This window comes from Mauremys mutica, chromosome 21, assembly GCF_020497125.1.
Source record: "Mauremys mutica isolate MM-2020 ecotype Southern chromosome 21, ASM2049712v1, whole genome shotgun sequence".
NCBI lineage: Eukaryota > Metazoa > Chordata > Testudines > Geoemydidae > Mauremys > Mauremys mutica.
Genome location: NC_059092.1, coordinates 23,766,662 through 23,793,729, shown reverse-complemented (window position 1 = coordinate 23,793,729; position 27,068 = coordinate 23,766,662). Strand labels below are relative to the sequence as shown.

The 27,068-nt window shown below is 49.1% G+C and overlaps 1 protein-coding gene across 14 annotated transcripts in view; it reads right to left on the bottom strand.

The window, feature by feature from the left end:
• Window positions 1-27,068, bottom strand: part of EIF4G3 (eukaryotic translation initiation factor 4 gamma 3) — a 502,573-nt gene that overhangs the window by 44,403 nt on the left and 431,102 nt on the right. For all 14 annotated transcript variants that reach the window (XM_044996525.1, XM_044996530.1, XM_044996527.1 and 11 more), the window contains 2 exons: window positions 13,673-13,790; window positions 11,598-11,821 (listed from right to left, as the gene is read on the bottom strand). In XM_044996525.1, coding sequence (XP_044852460.1) covers window positions 11,598-11,821; window positions 13,673-13,790 — 342 coding nt within the window. The remainder of the gene's footprint in view (window positions 1-11,597; window positions 11,822-13,672; window positions 13,791-27,068) is intronic.

Here is a 27,068-nt window from a genome sequence, read left to right as displayed (position 1 = left end):
CATAGCACCTCTCGAGAAGCTGAAGTTCATAGGTTCTGGCCCAGGCAGATAAAGTTTGAGAGTGAAAGGCCTTCCACTGAAAATGCTATGCCTCAGCATTCCATCCTGGGACCATTAACAGAAGCATCTTGGCTAGTCTTAACTGTTGAGAAGGTATGAAGACAGCAAGGTGGTGACTGGGCAACCAGGATGCAGCCCCATTTTTATTCCTTAGTTGTGTCCATTACCGTGGCACCTTACAAAAATTAATGCAAACACAATATCCAAAAAAAAAAAAAAAAGATCTTTCTAAAATGACCACATCCTGATGACTCTTACACTGTGCCCAAACCTCACCAAGCTTGGGCTCTGACCAACCATTCCAGGCAACAGGTTCCAGATACATGAGGTCAGAACTGAGAATATATCTTCCACTGGTCCTGGACTATAAGGTGGACAGAAAGCTGGCTAGATCATCGGGCTCAACGGGTAGTGATCAATGGCTCCATGTCTAGTTGGCAGCCGGTATCAAGCGGAGTGCCCCAAGGGTCGGTCCTGGGGCTGGTTTTGTTCAATATCTTCATTAATGATCTGGACAATGGCGTGGACTGCACCCTCAGCAAGTTTGCAGATGACACTAAACTGGGAGGAGTGGTAGATATGCAGGAGAGTAGGGATAGGATACAGAGGGACCTAGACAAATTAGAGGATTGGGCCAAAAGAAATATGATGAGGTTCAACAAGGACAAGTGCAGAGTCCTGTGCTTAGGATGGAAGAATCGCATGCACTGCTACCGAATGGCTAGGCAGCAGTTCCGCAGAAAAGGACCTAGGGGTTACAGTGGACAAGAAGCTAGATATGAGTCAATAGTGTGCCCTTGTTGCCAAGAAGGCTAACAGCATTTTGGGCTGTATAAGTAGGGGCATTGCCAGCAGATCGAGGGACATGATCATTCCCCTCTATTCAACACTGGTGAGGCCTCATCTGGAGTACTGTGTCCAGCTTTGGACCCCACACTACACGAAGGATGTGGAAAAATTGGAAAGAGTCCAGCGGAGGGCAACAAAAATGATTAGGGGCCTGGAGCACATGACTTATGAGGAGAGGCTGAGGGAAGTTTAGTCTGCAGAAGAGAAGAATGAAGGGGGATTTGATGGCTGCTTTCAACTACCTGAAAGGGGGTTCCAAAGAGGATGGATCTAGACTGTTCTCAGTGGTACCAAATGACAGAAGAAGGAGTAATGGTCTCAAGTTGCAGTGGGGGAGGTTTAGGATGGATATTAGGAAAAACTTTTTCACTAGGAGGATGGTGAAGCACTGGAATGGGTTACCTAGGGAGGTGGTGGAATCTTCTTCCTTAGAGGTTTTTAAGGTCAGGCTTGATTTAGTTGGGGATTGGTCCTGCTTTGAGCAGTGGGTTGGACTTGATGACCTCCTAAGGTCCCTTCCAACCCTGATATTCTATGATTCTATGAATTGACAGCAAGAACAATAGGACGTGGGTGGAAAAGGCAATTATACAGATAATTGGGTCCCAGTTACTTTGCAGACATATAAAATGTTTACTAACCTTTCATAACAGTTGTTCTTTGAAATGTGTTGCTCATGTCCATACCATGTTAGGTGTGTGCATGCCACGTGTACTGTTGCTGGAGATTTTTCCCTCAGTGAGGTCCATTGGGATGGCTCTAGAACTCTCTGGAGCCACGTTTATGCGCTGATATAAGGGGTGCCGCAGACTTCGCAACCTCTCAGTTCCTTGCTGGTTAACTCTGACAGAGGGGTAGGAGGGTGGGTCATGGAATGGACATGACCAACACAACTCAAAGAACAACAGTTACAAAAGGTTAGTAACCATTTTTTCTTTGAGTGCTTGCTCATGTCCATTCCATGTTAGGTGACTCACAAGCAATACTCAAGGAGGTGGGCTTGGAGTTAATGGACATACTGACTACAACACTGCTCTTCTGAAACTGGCATAGGCCTCTTGGGTGATGGTGTAGTGAGATGTGAAGGTATGCACTGGCAACCAGGTCGTGGCTCTGCAGATGTTCTGGATTGGGACCTGTGCAAGGAATGCCGCTGACGAAGCCTGGGCTCTTGTGGAATGAGCAGCTAAGATGGCCGGAGATGGGATATTCGCTGCTCATAGAAAGCTCGAATACAGGCAGTTATCCAGGATGAGAGCCTTTGGGTTGACACAGGTAACCCTCTCATTCTTTCAGCGTGGATGAAGAGTTGCATGAATTTGTGGGTTTAGTCCTCTCAATATAAAAGGCGAGGGCCAGCCTAACGTCTAACAAGTGAAGCTGTCGTTCCTCAGAGTTTTTGTGAGGTTTCAGGAAGAAGACTGTTAGGAAAATGACCTGGTTGTTATGGAATTGTGACACCACCTTTGGTAGGAAGGCCTGATGGGGGCGCAGTTGGACCTTGTCCTTGCAGAAGAACTCCATGTAAGGTGGGACCAAAATAAGGGCTTTGATCTCAGAGACCCTTCTGGACGAGGTGATTGCCACCAGGAAGGTGACCTTCCAGGAGAGAAACATCAGGGAGAATGATGCTAATGGCTTGAAGTGGGGGACCCATGAGCTTCGACAGAACCAGGTTTAAGTCCCATTGGGGAGGTCAGCTCATGTATCTGAGGGCAGAGTCTTCCCAGCCCCTTGAGAAACCGGACCGTCACCTCGTTGGAGAACACTGACCTGCTGTTCACTGGAGTGTGGAAGGCTGATATGGCTACCAAATGCACTTTAAAAGATGAGAAGGCCAGGCCCGCTATTTTAGGTGGAGCAAGTAGTCCAAAATAGACTGAAGGGAAGATCGAGATGGAGCGAGAGTACATTCAGAAGCAACAAAAGAAACACTTCCATTTGGCCAAGTAGGCAGCCCTGGTGGAAGGCTTTCTACTGCCGAGCAAGATCTGCAAAACCTGTTCCAAGCAGGCCTGTTCTTTAGGCTTCAGCTGTGCAACATCCATGCAGTGAGGTGAGGTTTGGGTGAAGTAACTGGCCATGGTCTTCTGAAACCAGGTCCAGACAGAGTGGGAGCAAGAGTGGAGCTGCCATGGAGAGATCCAGGAGCATGCCAAACCAGTGCTGGCACAGCCATGATGGTGCTATCAGAATAACTCTTGCCTTGTCCTGTTTGATTTTTAGGAGGATCTTGTGAACCAAGAGGATTGGGGGAAATGTGTACAGGAGGTGGTCTATCCACAAGAGTAGGAAGGTGTTGGAAAGGGAGCCTGGGTTGTGTCTGCACAGTAAACAAAACTGATGGCATTTCTTTTTCTGCCTGGTGGTGAACAGGTCCACCTGGGAAGGCCCCCATCTTTGGAAGATGAATCTGGTAATCTGTGGGTGAAGGACCATTCATGATGGGAGGAGAAGTATCTGCTGAGGTGCTCCATCAATATATTCCTGGCTCCCGGCAGACGTGACGTCTTGAGATGGAGTGCTTCGCGCAGAAGTCCCACAGACAGATGGCCTCCTGACCCAAGGCCAAAGATCAAGCCCCTCCCTGCTTGTTGATATAAAACATGGCTGCAATACTGTCTGTCAGGACTTGTACCACCTCACCTGAGATCTGGGGGAGGAACACCTGGCACGTTAAGCATACCTCCCTGAGCAACCTGATGTTTATGTGTAGGGAGAATTCTTCCTGAGACCAGAGGCCCTGACTCCTGACATTGTTAAGGTGGGCACCCCACCCTAGGTCCAACATGTCTGAGATTAAGGTTACTGATGGTTGAGGGGTAACAAAGGGCACCCCCATCATCACTGATCTTGGGTCTTTCCACCAGCTTAGGGAGGCGAAGACCAGGGAGGGACCATGAGCACTGAGTCTAAGTGGTGTCTGCTCAGGGAGTAAACTGATGCTAGCCACATCTGGAGGTGCCTGAGGCACAGCCTTGCATGTCGTAGGGGCATTTCCAGCAGATCGAGGGATGTGATCATTCCCCTCTATTCAGCACTGGTGAGGCCTCATCTGGAGTACTGTGTTCAGTTTTGGGCCCCACACTACAAGAAGGATGTGGATAAATTAGAGAGAGTCCAGCGGAGGGCAACAAAAATGATTAGGGGGCTGGAACACATGACTTATGAGGAGAGGCTGAGGGAACTGGGATTGTTTAGCCTGCAGAAGAGAAGAATGAGGGGGGATTTGATAGCTGCTTTCAATTACCTGAAAGGGGGTTCCAAAGAGGATGGATCTAGACTGTTCTCAGTGGTAGAAGATGACAGAACAAGGAATAATGGTCTCAAGTTGCAGTGGAGGAGGTTTAGGTTGGATATTAGGAACAACTTTTTCACTAGTAGGGTGGTGAAGAACTGGAATGGGTTACCTAGGGAGGTGGTGGAATCTCCTTCCTTAGAGGTTTTTAAGGTCAGGCTTGACAAAGCCCTGGCTGGGATGATTTAGTTGGGTTTGGTCCTGCTTTGAGCAGGGGGTTGGACTAGATGACCTCCTGAGGTCCCTTCCAACCCTGAGATTCTATGATTCTATGCCCAACCACATAAGTACAAGCCACTTAACCCAGAAGCTTGAGGCACATCCAAGCTATCATGATTGGGTGGGCCATGACCTTGGATATCAGGTCTGACATGGTCTAGAATTGGGTAGAATTGAGCACTGTTCCTGTAAATTCTATTCTCTGAACCAGGACAGGAGTTGACTTCTGCTTATTTATCAGCAGGCCCAGAGCTCCGAAGGTGGCTTGGACTATGCTGATGCTGTTCTGTACTTGAGCCTGCAACCGACTTTTGATCAGCCAGTTGTCGAGGTACGGGTAGACTTGTATGCCTTGCCACCTGAGGAAGGCTGCTACAACCACCATACACTATGTGAAAATCCGTGGGGCTGCTGATAAGCCAAAGGGGAAGGCAGTCAATTGGTAGTGGTGTTGACCCACTACTAACCTGAGAAATTTTGTGTGGCCACGGAAGATAGAACTGTGAAAGTATGTGTCCTTTAAGACCTGGATGGTATACCAGTCTCCTGGATCCAGGGAGGGAATGATGGAGGCCAGGAAGACCATGGGGAACCTTAGTTTATTGAGATATCTGTTGAGGCGATGCAGGTCCAAGATGGGCAGGGCCCCTTTTGTCCTTTGGGATTAGGAAATGCCAGGAGTAAAACCCCTTCCCTCTCAAGTCTCGAGGAACTTCCTCCATGGCCCACATACGTAGGAGGAATTGCACCTTCTAGATGAGGATTTGCTTGTGAGAAGGTTCCCTGAGGAGGGAGGGGATGAGGGGTGGAAGGGAACTGCTCGGGACCCAAAGGTCCGATGTTATGAATGAGCATGCCGGGCTGAAGGGTGACAGATGGTCCAAAAATAAAAGGGGAAGTGAATCTGAAATGGTGACTGATACAGCACCCTCGGGTGCACCTTCAAAAGGCCTGCATGGGCCTGCCAGAGTATCTCTGAGATCCCGACTTGAAGGCTGATGTAGACGGAAGTGGTTGGCGCCATTTATAACCTCTCCCTTTTCTTTTGTAAGGCTTCTGTTTTGGAGGCCCCAAGAACTGAGGAGGCTAATGGGGCCTGCAGTGCTTCCTGGAAGCTGACAGGCAAAGGCCTAAGGAGCACACGGTGGCCCTCAAGCCCTTCAGGCCATGCAGTCTTATGTCCATTTGCACTGAGAAAAGAGAGGAGTCTTAAAAGAGGAGTTCCTGGATGGATCGTTGGACCTCGTGAGGAAGGCAGGAGAATTAGAACCAAGAACAGTGCCTCGTGGTGACCTTGGAGGCCACTGTCCTGGCTGGCGAGTCGGCAGTGTCCAGAGTCGCCAGGAGAGAGATCCTGGCTACGTTCTTAACCTCTTCCAAGATGGCTTTGAGCTCTTGCTTTGACTCTTGGGGCAGGGAGTCTTTGAATTTAGTCAGGGAGTCCCACGGATTAAAATCATATCTCCCCAGCAAAGCTTACTGGTTGGAGATACAGTAACTCCTCACTTAATGTTGTAGTGATGTTCCTAAAAAATGTGACTTTATGCAAAATGATGTTAAGCTAATCCAATTTCCCATAAGAATTAATGTAAATGGGGGGGAAGGAGGGAAGGTTAGATTCCCTGGAAATTTTTTTCACCAGACAAAAGACATTATATACATATACAATATAAGTTTTAAACAATTTTAAATAAACAGTTTAAAATGGATTCTTTGCTTCAGTCTTCATGGCTGAGGATGTTAGGGAGCAGGGGCGGCTCTAGAAATCAGGCTGCCCCAAGCAGCGCGGTGCGCTGCGCCGCCCTTCCCCGGTCCTGCGGCGGGTCCCCTCTTCCCGCGGCTCCGGTTAAGCTCCCGCAGGCATGACTGCGGCAGGTCAACCGGAGCCCGGGACGAGCGGACCTGCCGCAGGCATGACTGCGGCGGGTGCCGTGGTCCCGCGGCTCCGGTTGACCTGCCGCAGGCATGCCTGCGGGAGCTCAACCGGAGCCGCGGGAAGAGGGGACCCGCCGCAGTCATGCCTGCGGCAGGTCCGCTCGTCCCGGGCTCCGGTGGACCTGCCGCAGTCATGCCTGCGGGAGGTCCAGCCGAGCCGCGGGACGAGCGCCCCCTCCGCAGTCATGACTGCGGCAGGTCCACTCGTCCCGGGGCTCCGGTGGACCTCCCGCAGGCATGACTGCGGCAGGTCCGCCAGCCCAGCCTCCCGCCCTCCCCGGCGGCAGGGGACGCCCCCTACATTTTGCCGCCCTAGGCACCAGCTTGTTTTGCTGGTCCCTAGAGCCGCCCCTGTTAGGGAGATTCCCAAACCTGAGCTGGCTTTTGTAGGTGACAAATCTGAGGAACTGTCACAGATTGAAGTATCACTAGATGAGGTTTTGGAATTAATTGATAAACTCAACATTAACAAGTCACCGGGACCAGATGGCATTCACCCAAGAGTTCTGAAAGAACTCAAATGTGAAGTTGCGGAACTATTAACTAAGGTTTGTAACCTGTCCTTTAAATCGGCCTCGGTACCCAATGACTGGGAGTTAGCTAATGTAACGCCAATATTTTAAAAGGGCTCTAGGGGTGATCCCGGCAATTACAGACCGGTAAGTCTAACGTCGGTACCGGGCAAATTAGTTGAAACAATAGTAAAGAATAAAATTGTCAGACACATAGAAAAACATAAACTCTTGAGCAATAGTCAACATGGTTTCTGTAAAGGGAAATCGTGTCTTACTAATCTATTAGAGTTCTTTGAAGGGGTCAACAAACATGTGGACAAGGGGGATCCGGTGGACATAGTGTACTTAGATTTCCAGAAAGCCTTTGACAAGGTCCCTCACCAAAGGCTCTTACGTAAATTAAGCTGTCATGGGATAAAAGGGAAGGTCCTTTCATGGATTGAGAACTGGTTAAAGGACAGGGAACAAAGGGTAGGAATTAATGGTAAATTCTCAGAATGGAGAGGGGTAACTAGTGGTGTTCCCCAAGGGTCAGTCCTAGGACCAATCCTATTCAATTTATTCATAAATGATCTGGAGAAAGGGGTAAACAGTGAGGTGGCAAAGTTTGCAGATGATACTAAACTGCTCAAGATAGTTAAGACCAAAGCAGATTGTGAAGAACTTCAAAAAGATCTCACAAAACTAAGTGATTGGGCAACAAAATGGCAAATGAAATTTAATGTGGATAAATGTAAAGTAATGCACATTGGAAAAAATAACCCCAACTATACATACAACATGATGGGGGCTAATTTAGCTACAACGAGTCAGGAAAAAGATCTTGCAGTTATCGTGGATAGTTCTCTGAAGATGTCCACGCTGTGTGCAGAGGCGGTCAAAAAAGCAAACAGGATGTTAGGAATCATTAAAAAGGGGATAGAGAATAAGACTGAGAATATATTATTGCCCTTATATAAATCCATGGTACGCCCACATCTCGAATACTGTATACAGATGTGGTCTCCTCACCTCAAAAAAGATATTCTAGCACTAGAAAAGGTTCAGAAAAGAGCAACTAAAATGATTAGGGGTTTAGAGAGGGTCCCAAATGAGGAAAGATTAAAGAGGCTAGGACTCTTCAGTTTGGAAAAGAGAAGACTAAGGGGTAGAGGTATATAAAATCATGATAGAGGTATATAAAATCATGAGTGATGTTGAGAAAGTGGATAAGGAAAAGTTATTTACTTATTCCCATAATACAAGAACTAGGGGTCACCAAATGAAATTAATAGGCAGCAGGTTTAAAACAAATAAAAGGAAGTTCTTCTTCACGCAGAGCACAGTCAACTTGTGGAACTCCTTACCTGAGGAGGTTGTGAAGGCTAGGACTATAACAATGTTTAAAAGGGGACTGGATAAATTCATGGTGGCTAAGTCCGTAAATGGCTATTAGCCAGGATGGGTAAGAATGGTGTCCCTAGCCTCTGTTCGTCAGAGGATGGAGATGGATGGCAGGAGAGAGATCACTTGATCATTGCCTGTTGGGTTCACTCCCTCAGGGGCACCTGGCATTGGCCACTGTCGGTAGACAGATACTGGGCTAGATGGACCTTTGGTCTGACCCGGTACGGCCTTTCTTATGTTCTTATATTGTACACAGCTATGAATGATTGTAAAGCTTGGTTGAGGTGGTGAAGTCAGAGGGTGGATATTTCCCAGGGAATGCCTTGCTGCTAAATGATGAACTAGCACTCGGCTGAGCCCTCAAGCGTTAAAACGCTGTTGTTAATGTAGCCTCACACTCTACAAGGCAGCATAGACTGAGGCAAGAGGGAGGAAACACAATAGATGCAGGGCAGTAGCCCTTCCCTGCAAAAACTGAACATGATGATGAGCCCACGCTATCCAGCTGGAGCGTGCCACTCCCTCCTCCTGACAGCATGTGCATGGCTGCACAGGTGCTGACTTTCCAAAGTGCTGGCGGGTGAGTGCATGAGTGAGAGAGAGAGACATCCATTGCCCCTTTAAGTACGCTGACCGTACTTCAAGTACACTGCCCTTTTAAGCCGATCAGCCAGTTCAGACAGAAAGCAACAGCTTCCAGCAGGCTCCCTCCTTTCTGTCCCTGAGCCCTGTCCCCCTCCTCTACTTTGTGGAGAGGGAATACGGAGCAGGGGGCAGGAGCAGGGGGACATCCTGATATCAGCACCCCTCTCCCCACCTCCACCAGTAAGCAGGAAGCTCCTGGGAGCAGCTCCAAGGCAGAGGGCAGGGCAGGAGCAGCATGGCAGTGGGGGGAGGGCCACCTGAACTGCTGCTGGGCAGCTGCCGAGCCACACACCTTACAGGGAATTTAGGGGAGCTGATGTGGGGAGGGGGCTGCCGGCTCCTCCTGGTTCTAATCCCCACAAGGAGGGGCTGTTCTTCCAGAGAATCCTGCAAGGAGTGGACAAAGCAGGCAGCTGTCAAACAATGTTACAAGGGAGCACTGCGCAGCTTTAAATGAGCTTGTTCACTAATAGATCAGCAACTTAACAATGAAACAACCTTAACTGGGACAATGTTAAGTGAGGAGTTACTGTATGTAGTTGAAGGCTACCTGTCTAATAAACGTTTCTTCCAAACAGGTCTAGTCTCTTAGCAGCTTTTTGTTTCAGGGCAGCACTCGACTGGCCCTGCCTGTCCTTTTTGTTTGCTACAGATACCACCAGGGACACTGGAGGGGATGGGGGGGAGTACAGGTATTCAAACCCACTTGCTGGCACATAGTACTTCTTTTCTGCCCTCTTTGAGGAGAGAGGCAAAGAAGAGGGAGTTTGCCACAGGGCCTCAATCAGTCCCATCTCTGCCTCGTTGATGGGCTGGGGCACCTTGGATGGAGCTGCTGCAGCCAGGGTATCAACAAGGGTCTGTTATGTCTCACTGAGCTCCTCAATTTCCAGGCCTAGGTTTCCAGGGACCCGCTTCAGAAGGTCTGATGGGCCCTGAAATCATACTGTGGAAGCATCCTGTGGGATCCATGGTGGCCTTGTCTGTGGAGGACGAGGAGGAAGCTTGCACCAGAGGAGGGTCTCTTTCCTCTTCCTCAACTAGGTCCACCGGAACCATCTCCTGGACATCTGTATTAGAGTTGGGGTCCACTGCCAAGCGAGAAAGAGTGGTAGCCCATCTCTCAGAAACCACTGAGTAGGTATGAGAGACAACCCAGTAATGGGGGAAACTCCTAGGGGTTCCAGTAAGGCTGTTACATCGGCCAGTAACTGCACCTAAGTCCGGTGGCACATATGCTTGGTACCGGTGGTAGGCTTTTGATGGCACCTGAGGGTCCCCTTCGGACTCCGAAGAGTAGTTTTCTCTTGGCGGCCACAGTGGAGCGATACCTGCTGGGGTTTGGGGGACCAGTGATGCACAGGAGATCGGGAAGCTGGGATCAGGGAAGGTTTGCCCCTAGAAGGAGCTGAGAGGCCTGGAGCCGGGAAGGCGCCTGATGCTCCTTGTTCCCCCTTGCTTCCAGATGCTGGAGCTGACAGGCATCCCATTGGGGTTGGCAGGACTGGCAGAGAAAGTAGGTCCATAGCCAGCTGGAAAGCCTCTGGACTGCTAGCACCATGGTGGCTTCCTGGTGTCGGTGGAGGGCCCTGCACAGGACTCAGAGCCCTGGGCAGAGTCAATGGTACCAACACGAGCCCAGAAGCAGAAGAGTGGCCCAGCACGGGTCTCACTATGTTTTCTTCCCCTCGCTTATCTCTCTTCTGCACCAGTGAGTGCCCTCTGTTGGTGTTCTGCTTCTTGTGCTTCTTCCTTGGCACCAGAGAATTGGTGAATGGTGCTGGGAAGAGCTCAGTGCTGGGGAAGAGCTTTGCACCAACACCTAAGTATGCAGTGCTGAATCGGAGCAGCTTGGTTCTGAGACTGGTCTGAGGACAGCTTCCATGAGGAGAGTCTTCAGACTGATGTCTCTGTCCTTTTTAGTGAGGGGTCTGAAGTCCCAACAGATCTGGCACTTGTTCCTCACGTGGGTTTTCCCCAAGCACTTCAAGCACCTGGAGTAAGAATCACTTACGGACATAGGTTTACCACAGGAGGCACAAGGCTTGAAGCATGCCCAGCCCCTGGGGCAAAGATGTCTTTCAACGATAGGAACTAACTATATACACTACCACTACTTGTAAAAACTATATATACAAAACTATATAACTATGATAACTACGAACCCAGGAGGAGTCCAAAAACTACTGGGAAGAAGCCTTGCTGCAACAAGAAGGGTCATTCCAAGAAATGTCCTGGGAGTAAGAAGGAACTGAGAGAGTGTGGGGTTGGCAGTGCCCCTTACACCGGCGCATAAGCGTGTGGCTCCAGAGGGCGCCAGAGTTGGCCTAAGGGATACCACTAAGGGAAGAATCTCCGGCAATGGTGCAGGCACACAGCTGCATGGAATGGACATGAGCAAGCACTTGAAGAAGAAACTGTATTTTTACTTATGTGAAACCAAAAGGCTGTTGGTGAGCAACGATGACAATAAGAAGAGAAATGTGTAAATCAGCAGAGTTATAAACCTTTGGAAAAGGGGGTTCTGCTATGAAAGCTCTACTGTGAGTTACTGTGGGGAAAAAATCCACAATGACACACAGAGAACTGTCACTTATATTGATAAATTCTCCCTTAAACATTTCTGCACATTCCCCTGTATTAATGAGCTGCAGAAGTGCTTACCCAGCACTCACGGAGGAGTCTCTCACCTATTTCCTTGGCTTTGTTCCTGTCTGTCTCTGTGATGTTTCTCTCCATATCCATGCCACCTGTTAGCTGTTTCACTGTCTCTAGCATCTCTCGCCGTTGTTCTTCTTGTGCCTGATTGTCTAGCAGCAGCTCTTTATTGCTGCTACCCCGCAGGAAGGTGTTTGGACGGGTGACTGAAGATGGGAGTGGTTTGTCATTCTTCTCTCTGCCTGTGCTCCCACGACTAGAAAGTGAAAAAACATTCACATGGAAGGCTCTTATCCTCTTACTGCTAAAAATTAACACTGGACACATTTCCCATAACATTATAAAAGCTGCTGGGTAGCTGTCTCTTATACAGTCTATTGGTCACAGAAAGATATTTTTAATATAGTTCAGCTGTAGACTGTGGTCAAAATGCAGCCTGAGGATCCCCTCACCTTTAAAACTGTGGTGTGGCCCTCAGATGCTTGATCCAAGTGATGAATGCACAGATACATGCACACAGGGGAGGGAGAAGGAGAGCATATGTGTCATAGTGCATATCTGAAACAAAACACCCCAAGGATATACCTCACCTCTGTAGGTTTAAAATAAAGTGAACTTTAATGTTAAAGTAATGGCACCATTTCACTGTGAAGTTGCCTGACTGGTATATTCTTTATCTATACATATATTGAAGTATAATTTCAAAATAGCAAAATGCTAACGCTGGGATTTCTTATGCATAAATCCTAGGAATTATGTTAACATTTTAATTAATTATTTGGAAAAAGCAAGATTATACTGATGTAAAAAAATCCGAGATCAGACAAAATTATTTACGACAGTCAAGATTAGAGAAGACTGTGGGGAACTTCAGAGGGATTTAGGTGAATGGACAGCCTGATGGTAGATGAAATTAATTGTTGACAAATGCGAAGTTATGCACATTGGAATGAATAATTGGTCAACTTTACATTAAGGTAAACAGTTTATAATAAGTTAATAAATAATTAATAAATGCTGTAAGTATGTTACAGATATGAGTAGTATGTTTTACAGCTAGTTATAAACATAATGGTAGAACGTGTTATACGTAAGCAACCTACAGACATGTTGGACTCTATAACCTTCTACAAAAATTAACCAGTTAAAAAACCTATCTTAATAATTTATTAACCCTTCATAAACTATAGTAAAAGCTTTGTTATCCGGCATATTGGGGGATGAGGGGTGCCAGTAAGTCAAAAATTCTGGTTAACTAAGAGGGAGGAAGTTTGAGAACAAGGACGGGGCTCAGGGCTGGGGTTGGGATGTGGGAAGGGTTTCATTCAGGGTGCTGGATCTGGGCGGCTCACCCCGGGAGGCTCCCCACAAGTGGCAACATGTCTGGAGAGGCAAGGCCAAGCAGCTGTGCATGATGCCTCCGCCTGCAGGCACCACCCCCGCAGCTCCGATTGGCCGAGATCAATGCTCCTAGGTGGAGGCATTGCCAGGTGGCTCTGCATGCTGCCTCTGCCCACCGGCACCACCCCTCAGTTCCCATTGGCTGCAATCCCTGGCCAATGGGAGCTGCGGAACCAGTGCTCGGGGTGGGGGCAGCGCACGGAGGCCCTGTGGCCATTCCTCTGCCTAAGAGCACTGACTGCGGCCAATGGGAGCTGTGGTGTGGGGGTGCCTGTGGGTGGAAGTAGCATGCAGAGCTGCCCAGCCGCACCTCTCCGGACATGTCACCACTTGCGAGGTGAGTGCCACCAGGATCCGGCACCCCGAAACCGCTCCTGCACCCCAACCCTGAGTCCCCTTCCACACCCAAACTCCCTCCCAGAGCCCGCGGCCCCTCCCGAAATGCTGGTTTATAGAGCTTTCCGGTTTGTAAAATGCTGGAGAACACAGCTTTTCCTGTATTTATCAATGCACCCTTAACATAAAGTGTGACCTTTGGAACAAATGATATATATAGATAGGTTCAAAATTAATTTTAACCACTCATCACTGAGAGACAGTTCAATGATCATCTTTTCTCTATGTGCGGTAGCAATAAAAGTAGCAAATAAATGTTAGGATGCATAAATATTGGAATGACAAATACTATTGGCTGACTAAATCTTACCTAGTTAAGGCCCTGCGAGAGTCTAACTCTGAGGATACAGAAGAAGAAGACACAGACGACACTGGGGGCTGCAGTGCAGAAAATCTGTTCAAACTAGTGGCACTTGGTCGTAAGGACTCTGCAAGAGATTGCAAAAGAAGATGTAGGAAACAGTGATAACATTGGATTATCAAGGACACAGTGCCACAAAATAATTTAAACAATCTTCCATTACTCCAGAGTTGATAGCATGGAAAACCTATGGAAAAGGGCTGGCTTGACTCCATTTTATTTTTACTTCTCATTATCATCATGGCATGCAGGGCTCATTCCTAACAATGATTTTTTCTGACTCCTAACATTGAATGCATGCCTGATTCTCTTTCTTGGCTGGATTATCACAATGCTTTATTTACTGGATAAGGTGGGGTGCACAGATCTATTGGGATCCTGCATTCTACTCCATTAGGATTCCTGGATGGAAACTCTGGAAAACCAGAGAACTGCTAGAGTTTTGAGGGTTAATTCTCAGCGAGAGTTCAGAGGCAGATCAAGGAGGCAGTATCAGCTGGGTGATAATTAAACGCACCTGAGCCTATTCAGCCAGCATATACATATATATTCACCCACAGTGAATACTCAAAGGGACTACACATCTTAAAGAACTCCAGTTACTATAATGTAAATAATCTTCCTTGTCCTGCTGCCTTCTGCCCATGCAACTGCAAAGCAGTAAACACAGAAAGAATACTAAATACACTATAGCACCAACATTTCTTCTGAATCCTCTGCTCTGGGGCTTCTGGTCAGCATCAAAGAATCACAGGGCTGGAAAGGATCTCAGGAGGTCATCTAGTCCAACCCCCTGCTCAAAGCAGGACCAATCCCCAGACAGATTTTTACCCCAGTTCCCTAAATGGCCCCCTCAAGGATTGAACTCACAACCCTGGGTTTAGTAGGTCAATGCTCAAACCACCAAGCTAGCCCTCCCCACTAGTTGCTCTCAGCATCATCTCCTACTTGCTCTTCCATCTCAGGGTAACACCCTTTTATACATGACCAGAAGCCAGAGCAGGGCATTCCAAAGAAATTTTGGTGCTACCCTGTATCCTTTTGTATATTGTTCTTAGTATTCTCTCTGTGTTTACTGCTTTGCAGTTGCATGGGCAGAAGGCAGCAGGACAAGGAAGAGTACTTACATTATAGTAACTGGAGTTCTTCGAGATGTTTAGTCCCTTTGGGTCAGTGGTGGGCAACTTGGGGCCCGCGGGCCACACACGGTCCATCAAGGTAATCCACTGGCGGGCCGCAAGGCAGTTTGTTTACATTGACCGTCCATGGGCATGGCTGCCCGCAGCTCCCAGTGGCCATGGCTCACCGTTCCCAGCCAATGGGAGCTGCAGGAAGTGGCATGGGCCGCAGGTTGCCCACCACTGCTTTGGGTACTCACTGTGGGTGCGCATGTGCTCCAGGCACCTGAGACTGGAAATTCTTTAATAGCAGTGTCCATTGGTCTGCACCTGTGCACTACGGTTCCTCCTGCTGTGAACCAAAGGCATAAGTGGAGACCGACCACCTGCCCTTTCAGTTCCTACTCTACCACAAATCATGTGGGAATCCAAAGCAGAGGGGAAGGAGGGTGGGTCACAAACACCCATGGGGACCACACATCTCAAAGAACTCTAGTACTTCTTTGAGTGCTGGGCCCTATGACTATTCACTGTGGGTGATTCCCAAGCAGTGCTTTTTTAGAAGTAGAGTGTAAGGAGATATTTGGCATCAGTCTGAAGGACTGGTGAACCAAATGATGCACCATCTGCCAAGGCCTGGGTCAGAGCATAGTGCCTAGTAAATGTATGGGCCGAGCTCCAAGTAGCAGCTCTGCAGATTTCAGAAAGTTGGACACCTTGCAGTGATGCTACTGAGGCAGCATATGCCCCAGTTGAGTGAGTTTTGATATATCACAGAGGAGGAGTTTCTGCACCCTGGTAGCAAAGGAGGATGGCAGCCAGAAATGTGTCTCGAGAGTCTTTCAGAATTATGGCCTTGCCCTTCATTCTCTTGGCGAAGGAAACTAACAGTTGTAGGGATCTTCAAAATGGCTTTGTCCAATCCAAGCAGAAAGCCAGGGCTCTTCAAACATGTAGAGCGTATTATTGCCCATCGTTTCTAGTGTTGTGAGGTTTCAGGTAAAATACAAGTTAATGAATTGTTTCATTCGGATTGAAGTTTGACAAGACCTTAGGAACAAACTCAGGATGTAGTCAGAAGGATGCCTTGTCTCTATGAAAGACTGTTTAAGGCATGTCTGCCACGAGGGCACCAAGGTCACCTACATTCTGAGCTGAAGTAATCGCTATTAAAAAGGCCACTTTCACTAATAAATATGGAAGGAGCATGAAGCCAAGAACTCAAATGGAGGCCACATAAGTGCTGCTAGTACTAAATTTAGATCCCAGGGAAGTATAGGTCAAGATACAGGAAGGAAAGTTCTAACAATACCCTTAAGTAATCAGACTTGTCATGGGGTGAACAAAAATTGAGTAGCTCTCTACAGGATGGTGAAATGCACTGATACCTGCCAGATATTCTCAGAGCACTGCCTGGAAGTCTGGATGGCTTTAGGGAAAGGAGCTAGTCAAGGATACCGGAAGTTCTGACTTCTCCAGTGAAAGGTAGTGTTTCTGGCATCACAGGGAAAAATGCTTCCACTTAGCAATGTAATACTTACACGTAGAAGATTTTCTACTATTAAGCAAGATGGACTGCACCTTTTTTGAGCAAGTTCACTCTGAGCCTGTTGCCCTACCAAAACCCAGGCTGTGAGCTGGAAGAAAGGTGAGATGGGATGGTTGGTGCTGCCCCCGCGGCGGCTTCAGCTAAACATAGAAGCTGCCGCCGAATGTGAATGCATCTGCAGGTGGTCATTTGCAGGATCACTGCAGTAAACCGAAACAGATGGGGCCACCAGCTACCATGGTGCTATTAGAATTACCATCATTCTGTATTTTCTGGAGAACACATGGTCTGAGGGGAATGGGAGGGAAGGCATACATTAATGGTTCTGACCATGGGAATAGGAAGGCAACCTGTCTGGAATCCAGACTGTGGCTGTTGCAAAAGCAATAAACTTGGCATTTCTTGTTGTCTTGGGTGTCAAAGAGGCCCCAGGATAGATACCCACATTGTTGTGAATTTTTTTGGACCACTGAAGAGTGGAGCTCCCATTCATGGTCCTAGCTAAATGTCTGCTGAGCCTATCTGCCAGGGAATTTGTAACTCCTAGAAGATGTACTGTGGAGAGAGTGATGCTGAGCTGGGTGCATCAGTTTCATAGCTGTACCACTTCTGTGGATAGTGGTGTGGACCTTGCTCCACCTTGCTTGTTTATAGTAATTGGAATGGGTTCTAATGCTACTATTTGAAGAAGAGTGTCCATCTCTAGGGCGAGGATACTGTTTGGCCCTCTCATCAATTAAAGTCTACGTGACAGCCATCTCAGCCTTCCACTCTCCTGTTCAAGGTAGATCAGTCTTCTCCCATGGCATGACAGTCAGGTTCCTACAAGGTCTGGAGTGTCTTTATCCCCAAGGGTTACAATAAGGCCAATTCATAGGCTATAGACCCTGCAGCCAGACGCCCACCAGTGGGCCGGTACGACAGCCCGGCACCGGGGCCAAACGGTGTCCCCGGGCTGGACCTTGATATCCCCTTCTGAGTCCGAGGAGTACTCCCTCTGGGACCAATGGTGTGCCGGTGCCTCCTGCTCGCAGCTATGGCATCAAGGGGAGCGAGATTCATAGAATCATAGAATATCAGGGTTGGAAGGGATCTCCTGAGGTCATCTAGTCCAACCCCCTGCTCAAAGCAGGATCAATCCCCAACTAAATCATCCCAGCCAGGGCTTCGTCAAGCCTGACCTTAAAAACCTCTAAGGAAGGAGATTCCACCACCTCCCTAGGTAACCCATTCCAGTGCTTCACCATCCTCCTAGTGAAAAAGTTTTTCCTAATATCCAACCTAAACCTCCCCCACTGCAACTTGAGACCATTACTCTTTGTACTGTCATCTGGTACCACTGAGAACAGTCTAGATCCATCCTCTTTGGAACCCCCTTTCAGGTAGTTGAAAGCAGCTATCAAATCCCCCCTCATTCTACTCTTCCGCAGACTAAATCATCCCAGTTCCCTCAGCCTCTCCTCATAAGTCATGTGCTCCAGCCCCCAATCATTTTTCTTGCCCTCCACTGGACTCGTTCCAATTTTTCCACATCCTTCTTGTAGTGTGGGGCCCAAAACTTGACATTGATGCCGAGGAGCTGAGTCTTGTTGCTGTCGCAGTGACCAGAGTCTAGTCACCGGTGAGGTGTGCTGGGATAGGGGCAGAGGTGGTGGGGATTGGGAGCGGGTTGCCAGGGATTGGTGCTGTGATGCCGACCAGTGTCATGAAGAGGTCCCTCAGTACTGTGGTGACCATGACTGGCTTCGGGGGGTACTGCATCTATCCCTTGGAGCCGGAGACCAGGAATGTGCTACCGGAGACCATGAACTCTGCACTGATGACCACGGGTGTGGAACTGGAGACCGGGCTTGAAGACTGGTGAGGCTCTGGTGAGCGACGACCCCGAATTAGCCACTGGGGAGGCCCCATCTGTGGCTTGCCCTTAGGGGGAGGGGCCTTTCGTGGCTCTGTCTCCTGTGGCAAGGGCGGCACTGGTAGGGCCTTTAAGTCTTTGGCTGTTTGAAAGGTCTCTGGCATCGATGGCACTGTGAGGTGTCTGGGGCCCTTACCACTCCCAGGAGTAGGAGGAGGCTCTCATATTGGACTTGGAGCCCTAGCCAGAGAGACTGCACCCTGCAGTCCCGGTGCAGATGGGTGGCCCAGCACAGGTCCTGTGCCCATTGCAACTTTCCTGGAGTTTTCCTGGGATGGAGATCAGCCACATTCATGCTGTTTGCCGCTAGTGTGTGGATTGCTGATTGGCATGTGTTTGTGGCAAACTGTGCACAACTTGAAACCAGAGGACTGGAGCATGCCCCGTTCCAGGGACAAGTCCCCAAAGGGACCACTAACTAAACTAAACTAATGTACTAACTACTTAAAACACTATATAACAACTATGTAAACAGAAAACACAACAAAAACTCTAGAAGCACTTTGCGAGATGCAAAGAAGAGGCATTCCAGAGACTGTCACAGGTGATAAGAAGGAATTGAGAGGGTGCAGGGCCGATGGCGCCTAATATACCTGTGCATGAGAGCGGAGCTCCAGGGAGCACCAGAGCTGGCCCTACGGATACTGCTGATGCAAAAATCTCTGGCAGCTGTGCACATGGGCGCGCACACACCTAGCATGGAATCAACATGAGCAATCACTCGAAGAAGAACTGGTGGATTCAGCAGTCTGTGCGACTTCTTTTGTTTGTGAGCCTTGGAATGAACCGCTTCTCCATGGCTGGAACTTGTGGAAAGTGCATTGTCTTTCTTGGGTCTGGAGGAAGACTTACTGCCATGCTTATGTGCATGCTTCTGTGCCTCATGACCAAGGGTACGTAATATTGGTACTGGCCTGAGTCTCCACGGTAGGAGGCGAGCTCCTGGATTTCTCAGGCTGGCATACAGGGGAGGTTCCCCAGCCTGGGTTTGACTGTGGCCTCATGGTGACTTCTATGAGGTGCTTCTGGAGCCAGAGAACTCGGCCTTTCTGGGTATGGCTTGGGAAGGATAAAATGTGGGCTTCTCCCAAACAATAAATGCAGCGTTGGTGCTCCTTGCTGTCCAAGAAAGAGCATGGGCAGGATGCACAGATCTGGAACTCCAGCATCTTCAGTGTAATCCAGTAGCCAAATACGGGTTCTGGAGGGGGTGTAGGTGGTGGTGGGGGGAATGGCAAAAATGGCATCCCCAAGTCCATAAAATCTTAAACTACTACTAATATTAAAACTAAAAAAAATTAACTATGTACAATACTAAAAAGTGTTTTTTTTAAAGTGCGTCACAGAGAGATGAGTGGAGAGTAGAAGCTCTGACCCAGACCATGCAGTGGTGAGAAGGAACTGAGGGCGTGGTCAGTCCACTTTGCTCTTTATTGCCTCAGACGAAACCATGAGGTAGAGCAATGGCACATGTGTGGACCAACAGACACTACTACTTTCAAATTCTCCGGCTCTGGATGCATGGTGCATGTGTATAACCCTCAATGGAATACAACCGGGACCATCACTCAAAAAAGAAACTGACAATCTTGTTTAACACTTGTGTGAATCCGTACAATTTTAAGAATGTCCACTCCAAACTGTTGGCAGACTTAAGTACAAAGGTATACTCCAAATTCATACTTTGCATTCTTTTTTAGACTTATCCATGCTGCTCTTTTCTCTTGCATTTACATTTTACACAGCCCAAATCTTTGCTCAGATACTGCAGAATCTATTTGGACATTTAGTCCAAAAATCTTGTTACTGCGGCGTTATGGTTTCCCAGTGGTACCTTGTTCCCTCAAGAATGTGGAGAGTGGCTAAACTTAAACCTCTGAAAACCAGGAACTACAAAGATAAGGTTCATGCTACCCCACAGAGCAACCAGGAGCGGTCAATAGTCACTGAGGATAGTTCAGTAATGTTGGTGGCATATGTAATAGCCATGAAGGACTAAGAAAACATGCCAATTATTGTGTTGTGTAACACAGATTTGAATTACAACATTTACCTGCATGTACTCCAGCTGTATTCACTGCATTAGGTGCAGCTGTGCTGAATAGTGGAGGGATTAGTTACTGCAAGTTAGCAGGAGTGGTGCATGTTTACCATGAAGGATCAGCCATGCCTCATTTCAGTGCTGACTTCTGTAGTTTGTCTCAGTAGCACTTCACAGGGATCTCCTAATCAGGGCCAGCTCCAGGCAGCAGCATTCCAAGCTGGTGCTTGGGGTGGCAATCTTCAAAGGGCGGCAGTCCCTGTTGTTTTGCCCCCAAGCAGCGCACCGAATTGCCGCCGCGGACGGCGGGGACAGTCTGTGTGCCCTTAGGGCGGCATGTGTGCTTCCGCGGTGGCGGCAATTTGGCAGCAGTTTCTATATTTAGCTGTCCGCGGCGGCTTCAGCTAAACATAGAAGCTGCCGCCGAATTGCCGCCGCCGTGGAAACGCGTCTGCCGCCCTATGGGCACACGGACTGCCCCCGCCGCCCGTGGCGGCAATTCGGTCCGCTGCTTGGGGCAGCGAAAACTGTAGAGCCGGTTCTGCTCCTAATGAGGAGTTGGTGGCATACATGACTTTGGTCTCAGGGCTTAGTGAGAGGTAAATGAAAGCAATGTCTCAGAAAGCTCAGTGTTTGAATATAAGACTAAGTGTACGTAGCTCCTATTTGCTATGCCTAACCTAAACCCAAGTTTTACCTCAGCAAAGGAAGTTGTTAGACTTTGTCCTACAATGCTCATCTGCAGCATTCCCAGAATGTTTTGTAGCATCTGCCATGGTAGAGTATTAGTACGTGTGTTGTTATATTAGTATGTGTGTTGGGGCATTGGTCAAAGAGAGGAGAGTTAAAGCTGTGTCGCAGGAGTGGCACATACCATAATCCTGTATTTCCTGGTTTTCAGACATTTAAGTTCTGCCACTCTCTACATCAGGCGCAGGCAAACTTTTTGGCCTGAGGGCCGCATTGGGTTTCAGAAATTGTATGGAGGGCCGGTTAGGGGAGGCTGTGCCTCCCCAAACAGCCAGGCGTGGCCTGGCCTCTGCCCCCTATCTGACCCACCCCTCCATTTCTGCCCCCTGACACCGCTACCCCATCCACCCCCCTTGCTGTCTATCCCATGACCGCTCCAGGACCCCCTGCCCCTAACTGCCTCCCTCTGCCCCATCCAATCCCCCCATCTCCTTCCTGACTGCCCCCCTGCAACCCGTGCCCCATCCAACCACCTCTTCCCCCTGTCCCCTTACCGCCCCCAGAACCCCCATCCAAACCTCCCTCTCCTTCCTGACTGCCCCCCCGGACCCCTGCCCCATCCAACCACCCCTTCTCCCTGACTGCCCCCAGAACCCCCGCCCCCATTCATCCGCCCTGTTCCCCGCCCTCTGACTGTTCCCACCCCTATCCACACCCCCAGGCTCTGACCACCCCCCTGCCCTCTATCCAACCACCCTCCCCCATTCCCTGTCCCCTTACCGTGCTGCCTAGAGCACTGGTGGCTGGCGGCGCAGCTGCACCAGGACAGGCAGCCACGCCGCCCGACTGGACCCAGCTGCGCACCGTGCAGCACAGAGCACTGGGTCAGGCCAGGCTCTGCAGCTGCACTGCCCCAGGAGCTCGCAGCCCCGCTGACCAGAGCATTGTGCCCATGTGCAGTGGGCTGAGGCTGCGGGGGAGGGGTCAGGGGCTAGCCTCCCGAGCCAGGAGCCGGGCAGAACAGTCCTGCGGGCCGTAGTTTGCCCACCTCTGCTCTACATTCTTGAACGGCAAGAGGCACCACTGAGCAACCTTAACTCTCTGTTTCTGGGCACTGAATTTTTCTGCATCCCCATTTACCCCAGTCCTCCCACTCTACTGCTCATGGTTACTTGGCAATGATTATCCCAGCTATAGAATGCACTGGATGTATGCTAGTCCCTTCACTGCCTCTGCATCATCTCATCTCCCATCTCTGCTCCTCCAGCACAGCCTAGTTTTCCTACCTCAGCCCACCTCCATATGTAGAGAAGGGCATTGGTATGGGACCTGCAGTTGGAGGAGCTAATGCAGGAACAGTGCAAGGACTAGCATGGAGTAGCAGGGACATTTCTTGAAGAAGGGGACAGACATGAGGGAGCATGGATATGGGGAATTTTTAGGGGACAGAGCTAAAATGCCCCAATATCTCCCACAGCACAGCTCTGATGCCCAGCCCCACTCTTCCCTGTACTGCTCCAGCACCCCACACATTCTCCCTCACTGCTCATACTTTCCCCACCTACTCAAGACTCCTACACCCCTGCTCTAACTCTTCCAACATTCCCTGTCTCTCACACACACAGTCCACCCTTTTTGCCTCTCTACTTGTAAGCTTGGAGGGGTCATGGAGAGGTGATGGGGCTTTGAGGACTACCTGTACGAGCTGGAGGTCAGAAGGTGAAGGAGAGCGTAGATATGAAGTCCCCACCCCAAGTATGGGTATATGGGATGGGGTTCTACAGATCCATTTGCAGGAAAGGAGGCTCAGAGAGGTGTAAAGTGGCCCCAAAAAATGTTCTCGGCCTGTGGGCCTGTGCCATACTCCAAGGAAGCCCTTTCTCAGCTTTCTACCCCATCTCAGCACCGTGTACCTGTGCAATGCACTGCACATATTAATTCCCAGCTCCCAATCTGGTCTCAGCACTGAGGGGCTTGTATTGACAGGGGACAGAAATAGTGGGTATGGATGTGGTGAGGTTTGGGGGACAGAGCCCCAACTCTGTATCTCCTACTGCACAGCTCTGATCCTCTTTTTTCCTCTCACACTCTCCTGCACTGTTCCGACCTCCCCTATTTTCCTAGAAGCATCAGCATCAGGGTAAGGGGGAGCCTGGTATTCCAATCCGCACTGCTGCAGGCAGCATAGGGACGGAGTAGAGTTCTGGTTTCCTTTCCCTGATCAGGGAGCAGTGCAAGGAAGAGCAGCCTGGTGGAATGGCCACAGGATTGAATTGTGGGAGATGGGAGGAAGGCACAGATGGTTCTACTTCCCTTCCTCCAGTTATGTCCTGGGAAGGGAATGTGCCTAACTTTCCTTCCTTAAGGTTCTCTCTGTAAATTCTTCTAATCTCCCAGAGAACAATGGTCCCTTTGAGGACAATCCCTTTATTCGCTGACTACTTATTTAGAAACCCAGTTCTTTGTTCAAGTCCTAGTCATAAAACTGTGTTTTCAAAAATACAGCATTTGAATGATCCCTTACTCTAATAAGTTGTTTTATAGGAGAGTGTTGGCCGCTTGATAGCTGTGCCAGAGCACAACCCTAAGGGGAAAAGGTTGGCAAAGGTGCATAGCTTCCCTCCTACATCCTCCCAACCCCTCTCCCTGTGCACTGCTCCAACATCCCCCACATTTCCCCTTACTGTTCTGACCCTTCATATTCACGAGCTCTGCATTAAAAAAGTTGGAAGAATCTGAAAATACTATGAGCAGCTCATTTTAAGGGAGCTATGTAATTTGACCAAGGGTACATCTACACTGCAATGTAAGCTCAGGGTTTGAATTCAGGCTCAAGTCTAACCACTTTCCATCCACACACAAATTGCACTAATCCAGGGCTCAGACTCAGGGTCCCAGGGGTGGAGGGTCCAAGCCTGAGTCAAGCCTGACAGAACAAGGAGTAACGGTCTCAAGTTGCAGAGGGGGAGGTTTAGGTTGGATATTAGGAAAAACTTTTTCACTAGTAGGGTGGTGAAGAACTGGAATGGGTTACCTAGGGAGGTGGTGGAATCTCCTTCCTTAGAGGTTTTTAAGGTCAGGCTTGACAAAGCCCTGGCTGGGATGATTTAGTTGGGTTTGGTCCTGCTTTGAGCAGGGGGTTGGACTAGATGACCTCCTGAGGTCCCTTCCAACCCTGAGATTCTATGATTCTATGAAGCCAGGACCCAGGGTTCAAGCCCTATTGGTCTGCAGTGCAGACACAGCCCCAGTGGACTTGTGCTCTGGGAGTCCATCAAAATTATCCCACAATCCCTTAGGCCAACTGTCTTTGTCCTCTGGACAGTCAAGTTTGGTGGACAGTCAAGTTTTCCCACATTGCACCATGAACAAAACACTAGAGTGACCACATTTTGGGAGGGTGCTAGGAAGTTTGAAATATGGGTTGTTGAACTAGGGTTCACACAATACAGCATAGATGCTGGAGCCCCAGGTTGAGACCCAGGGTTCAACAATTCCTAATCTGGGTTTATAAAAGAACCCAGGGCTTCAGGGCCTACACTAATAAACCCACAGTCCGCTAACTTGAGTTCTACTAGTCCTGGCCTTACATTGCAGTGTAGACATACCACAAATGATTTTTTCATCTCCCCCCTATTTAATTAATGGTAATTATTTTGATAACACCTACAAAGTAAACTCAAAGTCCTCTTGTGTATTTTAAAGCAATTTAATATATTGGTTTTAAACCAGAAATTTTGATCTCAGAGCAAACTTCCAAAAAGAGCCCCTGCAGAACGCAAGCAACATACACAATACATAGTCTCTGAAAACTGCCAGGGCCAGGACTCTGACAGTATATTGCTGTAGCTCAGGTTTAATGACCACAGCATGTCACGTTGAGCCACCCAGCTTCTGTGACAACAGATTACCTGCAAACTGTCTAGCTGCAACAGAGCCCTAGTCTTGCTGCACATGCTATAATTTAGTGAAAATTTTTACTCCAGATCACTTGTGCTCCAGACTCTTCAGGAAGTTTTAAAACTCTATTAGAGAGATCCATTTTGGGAACTGAATTTGTTCCTAATCTGTTGTGTAATTGTATTTCTTTATTATTTGTTTTATGACTATATAAAACACATTGGCACATATGGTCAGTGCAGCAGAAATCAATCAACCACTAACAATAAAACAGACTCTTTTCTAATTAATAATTGGCCTGAAGAATTTGTTCATTTGTTAAGGTTTTTGAACTTGCTGAAGACTTTAATTAGTTTTTAGGCTGATGGCCCCCACAAAAAGGCAAAACCACAAGATTTTCTCTTCAAGTCTTGAAAACAATTCAAATGAAAGTCTCCAAACAGAAAAGGAAGAGTCTTAACAGGTCCAGGTACCAGTGCCAGGAATCACATGGCCTAGCTGACATTATATTTTCTTATGTACTAAGGGGCTCCTCTCATGAAAAAGAAGTTGGGTGGGAAAACCAGCCTGCAAATAGCTGATGCCTTTACTATGTATTACTATTATGCAAAAGACAGTTACCTTTTCTGTAACCGGTGTTCTTCGAAATGTGTTGCTCACGTCTATTCCACAGTAGGTATGTGTGCGCGCGACGTGCACCAGTGCTGGAAGTTTTTCCCCTAGCAGTACCCGTAGGGGGGGAGCGCCCCCAGTGACTCCTGGAGTGGCGCCTGCCTGGTGTGGTATAAGGGGAGCTGTGCGCTCCCCCCACCCTCAGTTCCTTCTTGCCAGACAACTCCGGCAGCAGGGAAGGAGGGCTGGATGTGGAATAGACATGAGCAACACATCTTGAAGAACACCAGTTATGGAAAAGGTAACTGTCTTTTCTTCTTCGAGTGATTGCTCATGTGTATTCCACAGTAGGTGATTCCAAGCTGTATCTGCTGGAGGTGGGTACGAGTTCACAAGTTCTCGGGACAGAGTACCGCCCTGCTGAACCCGGCGTCATCCCTGGTTTGGGAGACTATCACATAGTGTGAGGTGAACGTGTGAACCGAAGACCACGTGGCGGCCCTACAAATGTCCTAAATAGGGACGTGGGCCACAAAGGCAGTTGACGAGGCTTGCGCCTGCGTTGAGTGTGCCCTAACACTAGGCAGCGGGGAACACCCACCAGCTCATAACAGGAGTGGATACACAAAGTGATCTAGTTGGACAGCAGCTGAGTGGAAATCGGCTGGCTTCTTGCACACTCAGCTGAGGCGACAAACAGCTGCGAGGACTTTCTGAATGGCTTGGTTCGCTCGAGGTAGAAAGCCAGAGCCCGCCTCACATCGAGCAGCGTTCCTCATTAGTCGTGGGAGGTTTGGGGCAAAGGACTGGTAGAAAAATGTCCTGATCCATGTGGTAGGCGGAGACCACCTTCAGGAGGAACGCGGTGTGTGGGTGGAGTTGGACCTTGTCCTTATGAAACACAGTATACGGCAGCTCGGAGGTCAGGGCCCTTAGCTCTGAGACCTGCCTAGCTGATGTGATAGCAACCAGGAAGGCCGCCTTCCATGAGAGGTAAGACCAGGAACACGTGGCCAGCAGCTCAAACGGGGGCCCCGTAAGCCGAGCCAGCACCAGATTCAGGTCCCGCTGCAGGACCAGTGGCTTAGAATACAGGTAAAGCCAGTCCAAACCCTTAAGGAACCAGCCAGTCATACCATGGGAGAACACCGTGTGCCCTTGCACTGGGGGATGGAAAGCCGATATGGCTGCCAGATGCACCCTGACCGACAAGGGTGCCAGGCCCTGGGCCCTCAGGCAGAGGAGGTAATTGAGGATAAGTTGGATCGGGGCGGCCATTGGGGATACACCTTGGTCCGTCGCCCACCTAGCAAAACGAGACCACTTTGCCATGTAGGAGCGGCGAGTGGAGGGCCACCTACTCTCAAGGAGGACGCGCTGGACCGGAGCTGAGCATGTCCTCTCCTCGCCACCTAGCCACTGAGCAGCCATGCCATGAGGTGAAGAGCTGCCAGGTTGGGGTGGAGAAGATGGCCCTGGTCCTAAGAGAGTAGGTCCGGGCGGAGCGGCAACAGCCACCG